The 12,088-nt window shown below is 34.9% G+C and overlaps 2 protein-coding genes, 1 long non-coding RNA gene and 1 pseudogene across 3 annotated transcripts in view; 1 reads left to right on the forward strand and 3 right to left on the reverse strand.

The window, feature by feature from the left end:
* Window positions 1-998: 998 nt before the first annotated feature.
* On the reverse strand, window positions 999-2,195 carry LOC108846767 (uncharacterized). Its single transcript, XR_001948706.2, has 4 exons — window positions 2,082-2,195; window positions 1,933-1,992; window positions 1,808-1,858; window positions 999-1,261 (listed from the first exon to the last, which is right to left on the reverse strand). It is a non-coding gene; the product is annotated as an uncharacterized LOC108846767 (long non-coding RNA).
* A 1,958-nt stretch (window positions 2,196-4,153) lies between these two features.
* On the reverse strand, window positions 4,154-5,807 carry LOC130509619 (exopolygalacturonase-like; annotated as a pseudogene).
* A 3,027-nt stretch (window positions 5,808-8,834) lies between these two features.
* On the forward strand, window positions 8,835-9,410 carry LOC108851288 (uncharacterized). Its single transcript, XM_018624694.2, has one exon. The coding sequence runs from the start codon at window positions 8,835-8,837 to the stop codon at window positions 9,408-9,410; it is 576 nt and encodes a 191-aa protein (XP_018480196.2).
* A 1,324-nt stretch (window positions 9,411-10,734) lies between these two features.
* The window catches only part of LOC130509052 (exopolygalacturonase-like), a 1,833-nt gene continuing 479 nt past the window's right edge, over window positions 10,735-12,088 (reverse strand). The window contains exons 3-5 of the mRNA XM_057004603.1: window positions 11,921-12,088; window positions 11,075-11,593; window positions 10,735-10,980 (exon numbers count right to left, since the gene is read on the reverse strand). The exon at window positions 11,921-12,088 is cut by the window's right edge and continues 1 nt beyond it. Of these exons, the coding sequence (XP_056860583.1) occupies window positions 10,747-10,980; window positions 11,075-11,593; window positions 11,921-12,088 (921 nt within the window). The 3' untranslated portion in view covers window positions 10,735-10,746. The remainder of the gene's footprint in view (window positions 10,981-11,074; window positions 11,594-11,920) is intronic.

The raw sequence follows: 12,088 nt of genomic DNA on the forward strand, positions 1-12,088 counted from the left end.
CGAGAGTGATGTAACATAGAAAACATATGTAAGAAGAGAAGAAGAACTACTTTGCTAGCCTATCTTCTTAAGTGATTAGTTTAATAAATTTCTAAAAATTGGTCGTTCAGAAAAAAAGTTTATTACACGGATCCACTTAAGCCTATAGGGTGTCATGTGATACCCCTTAAATCACTATAAATAAAGTTCGCTACAAGAAAAAATCAAAATTCAGTAACTCTGCTGGAAAAAGTCCCCTCTTCACACCCCTTAACGCCTGTTCTCGAAAACCTCCAATGACACCTTTGATTAATTTTCACACCCCTTAAATGCTTCTTAGATGCCGCTTATATCTAGGTAATATAAAATTCTACGGTATGTCAAAACTCTTTTGTCACATAACCACAACGAGGTAATATAAATTCGCTGTTTACACTCAATTTCTCAGCAAGGCCGCATCTCAAGTTCAGAAAAAAGGATAACCGGTGTTGTTTCACTAACGGAGAAAATGTTTTCTTGCATCTTAATGATACCAAAGAGAAGACCATGCCAACTACCTTGAAGGCCAGGCAAGCACCAAGTGGGCTCCACAGCCTCCACTGCTTCTTGTATATCGATGTGTGCGCATATTTCCGATAGTTCGATGTTTCTTGTAAAGCTGCTCCTCTAGATGTTTAATTTCTTGTACAAACCATAAAGTTGAGCACCTTTGAGACGCTACATTAGCAAAGATGTTTATGGGGACTGAACCGGTCTACACCTAGCAGAACCAGCTCTAGAAAGGCTAGTCCACAACATGGGCCCAAAACTTTATCAAAGATATCTACTAGACTTGTTTATCAGAAAATGTTAGAAAGAACGAGGAGATTCTTGTACCAACAAGCTTTTATATAGCATGGGAGAATATTTTAGAAAGAATATGCGTCCAAGACATCGACACACTGGTTAAGATAACTTCAAAACCAGCCTGAAGAAGTCAAGAGAACAATCTCTAAAGAGAAATCACATGAAAATGGGAAAAGCTGCAGATCACAATGACTTAAAACATTGTTTCTTAAGAGATCTAATGACATGACAAGATACGAAGGAGAGACGCCTTCTTATAACTTGGAGTCATATAATGGCAAAGAGAAAGGGTATAAATAATTGGTTGAACGAGTCAATGCAAGTTCGAAGATTTGTGTCAGAGAGGTTTGATGTGATTCTGCTCAGGAGCTTGACCTGAGAAAATGAGGCTCGTTGTCCATGACTCGAATCTCTCAAGTAGTGAAACAAACCAGCTCTGCAAGATGAAGAGAAACGGTACAACCTATTGAGGATCTTATTCTTTAGACACAAATCCAGCAGATGATTATATAGAAACAGTGCAAATTTTGGATGACACCTATTAAAACAAAACAGGGTTATGTATATTTCAGTTGTGATAGAATAAGTAATTAAACAACTCTAGTGTGAAAAAAGTTTAAGACAAGGATTTGCCAAACAGATATTAAGGTCTTATTAGGACTCTTAACTAGTTGTGCTGCCACTGCTTGAATAATATTTGTTTCAACGTGTACAAAGTCTGCAATTCACTCTCTGACAATGAATGCAGATTAAGCTTTGAATGCTCTCTTACTTATAAGTCCTTCCATTGGTCACAAAAATACCAGTTTCGTAGCTACCAAGAGTCCATACTTGCTAGAAATAAAGATATTGAGGTGCTAATAAAACTCTAAAGATTTCCAGAGCATAGCAGAAAATCAAAAGCAACAAATATATAAGTCACTTTATCAATTTTCTACTCACAAACATTAACACCACGTGCTGTAATGAGTGTACCCCTTACATTTTTCTGACAAGAGTGCACTGTTCCACAGTGCGATGGACCTCCGCAACCCTAAGGGAAGAAAAAGAAAGGATTTTAGATTCCAAAAGTTAAAAAAAAAATTGCTCTTTCTTTTTGAATCTTACTTGATCAAGTGAATGGAACTGGCCAAAAGAATCTTACTCTACAACCAACACGTCACAAAGCTGCTCCACAAAAAAAAAAGTCAGAAGTCACAGTGGCCACTCCACTGTATGTCTAAAACGAGAAGCAAAACAGAAACACAAAGTGTAACCTGTTGTTAGAAGACAACCTGAAACCATAGTAAGATAGAATGAAATCATCGAAAGTTGACATTTCTGATACGAATGTGTGTTCGGCTACACCCATCTTAGCTGAGAGCACCTTGAGTGTGATTCACATTGTGAACTAACTCGGAATCCAGACCGTTCGGTCTTCTTCGGTTTACATCCGCCATTCATGATTTAACCGAGAATTAACTTGTACGCCTACACTTTGTATTTCTTACGAATACGCCGTATAACTTCCAATGGTGTTATAATTTAGCCAAAAAAAAAAAACTTTCAATGATGCCTCACGATGATATTATTTGAAATAGGGATGGGCATTTCGGTTTAGTTTCGGGTTCGGTTTGGGTTCGATTTGGTTTGGGTAATTTGGGTTTTATAAAACTCAAACCAATTAAAACCAAAGTAACTTTGGTTTGGGTTCGGTTTGGGTTTAATTTGGTTCGGTTCAGTTCGGTTTGGTTTAGATTTAATTCGGTTTACGTTATTATGGTCTAGTTTGGTTCAGTGTAGTTCGGGTTGGTTATAAAATATGAAACTATCAGTTTTATACTTTTATTAAAAAATAATCAACTCATAAACGATATAGAGAATATAAAAACTTATGCTACATGATTTTATATATAATAGTATTATTTGAATCATATTTATAATTTTTTAAAAGATACAAAAGTTATGAAAAAATAAAAACGAAATTTTAACTAAAATTTACAATATGTTAATATATATATATATATATATATATATATATCATATGTATTTTACTATATATATATATATATTGGATTATCGGTTTGGTTCGATTTGGTTCGGTTTAAACCCAAACCAAACCGTTCGGATTGAGTAAAACATGAACCAATTGGATTACATAAAAAACACGGTTTGGTTTGGTTCGGTTTAACTTCGGTTTGGTTGGTTCGGTTCGGTTCGGTTTGGGTTTTTTGCCCACCCCTAATTTGAAACGCTGGATTTATCATATGGGCTTTATATTGATGATGACTCAACTCTCAAAAGCTCAGTAAAACCCAACTAAACAAATTGGTCCAACCAGAGCGCTCTATTTCTTGATGGGGGAAGGGATATAACTCAGAGGCCCCCCCTTCCAGTCCTATTTTTTTGTGCTAAAACCCCAGTCCTATTTTCTAAATTATATAATGCTAATAACTAATAATTTTGGTTTAAATATTCAATTTATATTGTTATCATATTTCCTATAATATATTTGTGAATATATCCATCATTTGATAATCCTCACTTTGTAATGAATATTTTTATAGAGTAATTCTATTTGAAGAACTGTTGGGTTGGAGACTTGCAATTCTCAAATTTTGAGATATCCAACAATATGTATTTTAGAATTTATATAGTAATAGATATTCATTACAACTTTAGAGCATCTTTATCGGAGAGACAACCACTTCCAATATATAATTTATGAAATAATATGATTTTAGTAATTTAGTTGAATAATTTCATTTTGATTTTAACAGAAGTTATTACCACTAAAAGTTAGACATGTAGCTACAACATATTTTTTACCGGTATTTAAAAAGTTCTTCTTTCTTTCTTTTTTATTTTTTATCTAGATACTGAAATAAAAACCTTCACGTTAAAGTTGCTCTCTTATAAGTTTAAGTGTTTAACATAATCTTTATTCTTTGGTACGGTTTTTTTTTTTTTGATTAACCATGATGGATTCGGGCTTTCGGTCTTAATTCCTCTTAAATCCAGAGCCAACCTTTGTCTGCATCTGTTAGGGTTCTGGACACTCTTCCCCGCCCTGGACAGTTCTTTGGTGTGGACCGTATGGTTAACAGAATAAGATTTTCCTTCTCCGAAAAAAGCATTCCGAAAAGTCTACCACAGACGAAAAACAGAGTGTAGTCACTTCTTTATTGCAGCAATCAAAACTCTTCACAATCTAGCAGAAAAATAAAGAAGAAGAAGCAAATACACCGCAATATAAGTAAAAAAATACACCGCAATTAGAAATTATACAAAAACATAAGATAATAGAAAATAGTACAACACACGGTCAGTCTTCCCATATATCGTTGAATCAGTTCAGACAATGCTGAGGGACCATCTTACCACGTGCAGAACCGTCAACATTCTCACATACCGCAGTTGAAGGACCACCCTCTACTTCCTTATGCTCTAGGTTAATGTCAGTTATAGCTCAACATTCTTGCAAGGAAAGCTCTTGCTGCACTGTAGATTTACTGCCACTTTGTTCGTCGACGTTCCATAAATGTTCTTTAACTTAAGGTCTTGGATTTGGACATGTGACTCTCCCTGCAAAAAATAATGAACACAACTTTTATTTTTTTCTTCTTTCGTTGTATTAAGAGAAAAGAATTATTTAAGTTCGTATCTTGCGTAGAGACTAGAGAGTTCACCTTCTTTTCACATGGTGGGTGAGGACAATATTTCTGGTCGATGTTGATCGGGTTTCCAACGTTAATCATTTGAATATTCTCGTACACAAAGTTAGAAACCAAAATCTTCGAAGCCGAAGATTCCCAAGTCTTGATCCGAATACCATCGCTTGTGCCGTTAAAGATTATGTCTCTTACGGTTAAACCATTAACGTCCTTCTCTTCTTTGTTCTTCCCTAAGCTTCCGACACTGATCCCATGTCCGGGACCACAGTTGACATTAGATATATCCATGTTGGTGGTTCCGGAAAGGATGGCGATACAGTCATCTCCGGTACCAATATGTGTCTTGGAGATGTTAATGTTGCTACAGAACCCAAACTTTAACCCGTCGGTGTTGGGGCTATCGCCTGGAGCTGTTACAGTGACGTCAGTGATGTTAAAGTGATGGACGGAGAAGAAGTTGAAGTGTCCCATTTTGCTGTTGAGTGATGTTATCCCATTGATTCTTGAGTTGTTCACGAATGCAAATCCCATGGTCTATGAAAATAATAAGTTTATTAAAAAGACTAGCTGACTAGAATATAAGATGTAGACAGATTATTATGTGGATTCTGCCTCCTTCAAAACTATATATACCCTTTTAAATAACGTTTTGTATCTAGATAATCAAATCTATAAATTCACGGGTAGTTGAAAATAATTTAATTACATAGTTCTCATTGTAAAGTAATATAATAAAGCAATGGCGACAACAATCAAGAAATGGTACCATGGCTAGCTTAGGACAATTGGGGTTTTTGTGGCAGTCGTTTAGTGGCCACGACTGTTTCCCTTGACCGTCGAGTGTACCGGCACCGGAGATAAGAAGATTGTTAATGTACCTGAAGTTGATCCATGTGTCCTTCTTTATGTCTCTAGGGTTTGCAGGAGCCAATAAAGTTCCATCGATAACGAACTCAATCTGATTTTCGCATGGCCCTACGAACTCTACACCACCAAGATAAAACACTCCTTTCGGTACATAGATTTTACTATTACCACTTTTCCTTGTGCATGCGCTTTTCCATATGTTTGTGAACGCCTAATTTTGGACAAGTTAAACAAAAGAAATTACCGAAAATTGTTGGACAAAAAAATCGGTAAAATGTGTATTTGTGTGTGTTTTTATATTGGTTATGTATATACCTTCGCGTTATCAGTTTTTCCGCCAGCTTTGGCACCATAGCGTTGGACGTTAAAAACCTTTGGCCTATTGGTCGGACGACTTGCAACGGCGGCGACGAACAAGAAAGACAAACACAAAGCCTTAAACACAGAAGTGATGCAAGTCATCTTCTTATTTTGTTACGTTATATAAAAGTGAGGATTTTGTGTTATTAATAAATGTGTTTAAGACACAATGAGAAGTGTTGATCTACTGTATCTGCTTATATAGAGTTGATATGTTTCCATGAACTGTTAGAATAAAGGGAAATTGGGACATATAGCCATGAAAAAAACCATAATTGGTACACTAACCATTTTACCTAACAAATCTATACACTCCGTGACCGGTGAAACCTGAAGATAAAAAATAATTATTATTACAGTGTGATATAATTTGTGGCAATTCAACATCCACATATCCCTTCTTTGTAACTCTTTACAGATTAGATCGACATCATGACTACCATCTGAGTTCTGAGAATATTTTGTGATCTGAAAACTTTTTCTAGAATTCCAACATCTCTGCTTTTGAAACAGCCGCTGTAGTTATCGTCGAGGCGGCGGAGATCATCACGCGAGCCGATTCCTCTCCATATATATCACACGGGTGAGGAGCATCACCCCGTTCCATGCATCCATCTTCTCAATCCAAAATTTTTCATTGAGTGAAGACGAAACGTGAAAAACTGTAAGTTTCTGATTTTGGGTTCGAAGACGAGGCAGAAGATGAAGATAAACAGTGAATGTGTTTCTATATTATCTTATGAAATGGAACAGAATGTCTTTCTTTCAAATTTGGCTATTTTATTATTTTAGTTTGATTCTTGAAAAGAAAGCACAATCTTGTTTGTTGTTTCATGTTCTATTGATATGAGTTTTGTATCAGTGTATATATGTGTTTATATTAGTGTGTAAACGATTTTGTAAAGAGGAACAATATGTTGAACGTAAATGGAATAGAATTTTTTACTATATCATTTGTCACCTTTTCTATTCTATATGCTCATGAAAAATTTAAATGCAGCTTACTGATAATTTGAAATTTGAGTATTTAATTTATAAAAGATTGGGATTGACATTGGATTAGGGTTTATAATTCCATGTAAGGTGTAATTAGTGGCTAGGATTTAGTTTATGAAGATTTAGGTTAACTTCGGATTAGGGTTTATATTTCCGTGTAGGGTTTAGTGATAGTTAATAGGGTTTAGTTTATGTACAATTGGGGTTGACATTAGAGCAAACATTACCACCTTTCATGAAGGCATAACCATATCAACATTTGAGAAATATGTTAAGATGATATATAAAGTTCAACTACATTTTCACATTTTCTATTCTGTATGCCTCATGTAGAATGGTAATGCATTTTACTAATTTTATGGAAGATTAGGGTTAACATTGGACTAGTGTTTATAATTCCATGTAGGGTTTAATGTTTAGTTGATAGAGTTTAGTTTAAAGTTCACTATTCAAATGTTGGGGTTAGTTTTAGTATTTTGTGGTTGTGAATGGAGTTAGAAATCTATACTATTTTGGCGGTATAGAATAGAACTTTGGGTGCATGTGTATGTGGTCAATAAAGGCAGACGTGGATGGCTTCTTCTTTTGTTGGCCACGTTGTTCTCTTTCACTTTTTTACCTGATACCTGCAAAGACAAAGGATAAAACCGGGTAATTTGGGACACAAATGTTAGAAAATGAAATATGTCAAAATCAATGCTATTTGGTTAATTTACACTCAAAATATGGCTAGTTGGCAAATAAGCCCTAGAATAAATCTACTTTTTTTTAAACAAGAACTTGATTCTTGTTACTAAGTAGTAATCATCGCCCAAAATTGGGCTGGTTCTTTTGTATTGCTTTTAGTTGATTATTTATTGTTATGGAAATGTACATATATGGCTATCTGATTTCTCTTTGCTCTCTCATTTAAAACAGAATCTTACCGGGGGGTTATTGGTGGTTGAATATTAACTGATTTAGAAAATTTAGAGATTCCATTGTTATTAATTTATGGATTTTAAAATTCTTGTTAGAATCATTTGTTATTGGTTTATAGACTTTTAAATTCCATGTAAAATCTTTTATTATTCATAATGTTTAGTTTTCATTGATTTTATAATTCTAATAAAATATTTTATCATTGGGACATATATTTTCTTTAGTTTTACTCATAGTACTCAACTTTGCAAATATCAAGTATACTTATAAGATTCTTGAAATCTATTAAACGAAAAACACATACACACAAAAGTTTTATATTACATTTTTATTGCTAAGTATCGAATGGTAATAAAAAAAAGAAAATTATAACAAAACCATTAGAGACAACATTATGAGAAAAATTCATAATTTTATATAAATAAGAATATAAACAACAATAATGATTTTTAAAATAACCCTAAATAATGAGTTTCGCAGATGATATTCTTGTTTTCTCATATGGTAATTTCCGTTCAATACAAAACATCTTGGACGTCTTTGAAAACTTTGCAAACATCTCAGCGCTGGTGATGAGTGTGGAGAAGTCAACGATCTATGTGGTGGGATGCAGGAGGAAAATAGACAGGCAATACAGAATCAGCTCCACTTGGATGTTGGCATGTTACCTGTTCGATATCTTGATCTACCGCTCTTGACAAAGAGAATGGGCAAAAGTGATTATCAGCCTCTTCTTGAGAAGATAATAAAGCACATAAGCCTCTGGACAAATCGGTTTTTATCTAGGGCGGGACGACTGCAACTCATAAAATATGTACTCATGAGCATTGTAAACTTCTGGATGTCATCATTTTGTCTTCCTGGAGAATGTTTGATAGAGATTATAGTCTGTGTTCAGCTTTTCTCTGGTCAGGTCCGGAGTTGAATTCTAGAAAAGAAAAGATTACTTGGGAAGTGGTTACGACAAAGATAGAAGAAGGGGGTCTGGGGCTACGGCCTTTGAAAGAAGTTAATTCTATTTGTTGTTTGAAACCTCGGTGGGTTAAAGAGTACCTACGCAAGGGAGAGACATTCTGGACAGTTCATTCAAATTCAATGCTGATCATGGGTATGGCGTAAACTTTTGAAGTATTGTGATAAAGTGAAGGAGTTTCATCGCATTGAAGTTAACAATGGGCGAGGAACCTCATTTTGTTCGATGCATGGTCTGATATGGGTCGCTTATTTGATATTGTGGGAGAAAGGGGTTGTATTGACATGGTAATCTCTCTAACCGCAACGGTGGAATCTGCTATGGCTCGTCGTCAACGGCAGCATAGATATGATATCTACATTATGATTGAGGAAGCATTAAACAAGCAGAGGACTAAGATGAACACTGGAGAAGATGTTGTCGTGCGGAAGTATAATCTGGATATTTTCAAACCGAGGTTTAGCACAAAGAACACATGGCTGCTCATTTGTGGTTCAAAACTGCAAGTTAACTGGTACTCTACTGTCTGGTTCCCTTCCTCCACTCCGAAATACAGTTTCATGGTTTGGATTGCGATGCATAATCGGTTGTCCACTGGAGAAAAAATGCTCCTCTGGAACTCTGGAATAAACCCTGGATGTGTTCTATGTCAACATCAACTGGAAACTAGAGAACATTTGTTCTTTGAATGCAGCTACTCACAAGAGATATGGCAGAACTTGACTCACAAGATTCTACCTTCCAGATTCTCTTCTCGGTGGCAAGACATCAGGGAGTTATTGTCAGATAATACTCAGCCGATGATACAGCTCTAGCTCTTGAGATATAGCTTCCAAGTGATTCTCTACACAGTCTGGAGAGAACGAAACAACCGTAGGCATGGGGATTCACCAACTCTGGCCTCCGTGGTGATCAAAAACTATTGATAGACAGATTCGAAATCAGTGTCTCTTGGGTTCAAGGAGGGCTCGATGTTACAGAACGATTCTTCAAGGCCGCTGGCCACTCGATAGGAAATTGGAAATTTGTGCTCTGTTTTTTCAAAAATCACTCTGTTCTTAGTAGTTTAGTCTGTAAAAAATAACTTTCTCTGAATAAATTTTACATATTATTCAAAAAAAAATATTTTTTTTCTTAATATCAAATAATTATATTCACGATATTTTTCTTGTTTTTTAGAAAACATACATATATTGTTGTAGAAGGAAAGTTTTGGAGAAAAATATAATATATGAAAATTTATGATAATTAATAACAATCAATGATAATTTGTATAAAATCTTTGGTACCAATTCATCGAATCTGCTCAACTTTAAAAAATTTCTTAACTTGTAGAATTCTATAACTCGACACAAATTTTAGTTCCAATAACCCCACCACCCCAGTTCTGGTGAAAATTTAATTAGGTATTTACCAGTTAATTGTTTTGGTTAATGCTTGGTTTTGAAATGATTCCATTACATATGATTTGTAAACAACGCTAAATCATCACCAAGAAACTAAATTATACACATTATTTTTCATATATAACGATACTAACTACTAAGCAACCATACTTGATCTGCCAAAGATAATGGCTAGTTTCTTAATTAACACCTAAGAATCTTGGTAGTTATTTCTTTAAACTCTATTTTGATGAGGTCTAATATATTGGGTCAGTATAGTGGATCAGTACGTACTCTATTGCTATATCTGGATGTAAGTATTATATAGTTTTGACTTCTGAAGATATCCACCCTTTGCTACATCCAATTTTGTTTAGAGAAATCTTCTGTTTGATTATAGTTCTAAAATTTTAATACCTAACAAAATATAATATAATATAATATAATATATTTTATTATTTATAGGATATTTCCTTGGAATTAAGACGGTGTTGCTCTTATAGTTTTACATATTCGTCAGTTAGGTATGATTACTAAAATAAGATTGTACTCTTTTTTCCTATAATAGAAAAATAAGACCACAGACGAAAAACACACAAAAGTCTATTCACTTCTTTATTGCACCAATGAAAAACTTTCATAAACTAGCAGAAAAAAGAAAGAAAAAGCAAATACACACCAATTAGAAATTATACAAAAACATATAAAGAAGTATAAAATAATACAACACATAGTCATTGTTCCCAACTTCCCATGTATCGCTAAATCAGTTTAGACAATGCTGAGGAACCATCTTGCCACGTGCAGAACCGTCAACATTCTCGCATACTGCAGTGGAAGGACCACCCTCGACTCCCTTATGCTCTAGGTTAATGTCAGTTAGCTCAACATTCTTGCATGGAAAGCTCTTGCTACATTGTAGATTCACCGCCACTTTGTTCGTTGAAGTTCCATATATGTTCTTTAACTTAAGGTCTTGGATTTGAACGTGCGACTCTCCCTGACAAATAATAAGGAAACACAACTTTTAGTTTTTCTTTGTTGTAGTAAGAGAAAAGAATTATATAATCTTGTATCTTGCGTAGAGAGTTCACCTTCTTTTCACAGGGTGGGTGAGGACAATACTTCTGGTCGATGTTGATAGGGTTTCCAACGTTAATCATCTGAATATTCTCGTACACAAAGTTAGAAACCAAGATCTTCGAAGCTGAAGATTCCCAAGTCTTGATCCGAATACCATCGCTTGTGCCATTAAAGACTATGTCTCTTACGGTTAAGCCACTAACATCCTTCTCTTCTTTGTTCTTCCCTAAGCTTCCAACACTGATCCCATGTCCGGGACCACAGTTGACATTAGAGATATCCATGTTTGTGGTTCCGGAAAGGATGGCGATACAGTCGTCTCCGGTACCAATGTGTGTCTTGGAGATGTTAATGTTGCTGCAGAACCCAAACTTTAACCCGTCGGTGTTGGGGCTATCGCCGGGAGCTGTTATAGTGACGTCAGTGATGTTGAAGTGATGGACGGAGAAGAAGTTGAAGTGTCCCATTTTGCTGTTGAGTGATGTTATCCCATTAATTCTTGAGTTGTTCACGAATGCAAATCCCATGGTCTGTGAGAATAATAAAGTTTAGCAAGACATTTGGTGACTTGAATAAAAAGCACTCTTTGGATATTTAAAGATTAAAATAAAAGAGATAAAAATAGAAAAGTGAAACATAGTTTTTAAAATAATTAGAACTTTTGATATATCTTAGTAGATACTCTACTGGCTTTTGCGGATATTACCTTTTTCAAAATGGTATTTGTTTTCATAACATTTTGTATCAAAATAATTAAATCTACAAATTTTCCGTTTAACAGAAAATAACCGAATTACATAATTTTCATAGTAAAATCATATAATAAAGCAATATGTAAAAGGATTAAGAAGTGGTACCATAGCTAGCTTAGGACAATTGGGGTTTTTGTGGCAGTCATTTAGTGGCCAAGACTCTTTCCCTTGGCCGTCGAGTGTACCGGCACCGGAGATAATAAGATTGTTAATGTACCTGAAGTTGATCCATGTGTCATTTTTAATTTTCCTAGGGTTTGAAGGAGCCAATAA

The sequence above is a fragment of the Raphanus sativus genome, chromosome 3 (assembly GCF_000801105.2).
Source record: "Raphanus sativus cultivar WK10039 chromosome 3, ASM80110v3, whole genome shotgun sequence".
In the NCBI taxonomy this organism is placed as follows: domain Eukaryota; kingdom Viridiplantae; phylum Streptophyta; class Magnoliopsida; order Brassicales; family Brassicaceae; genus Raphanus; species Raphanus sativus.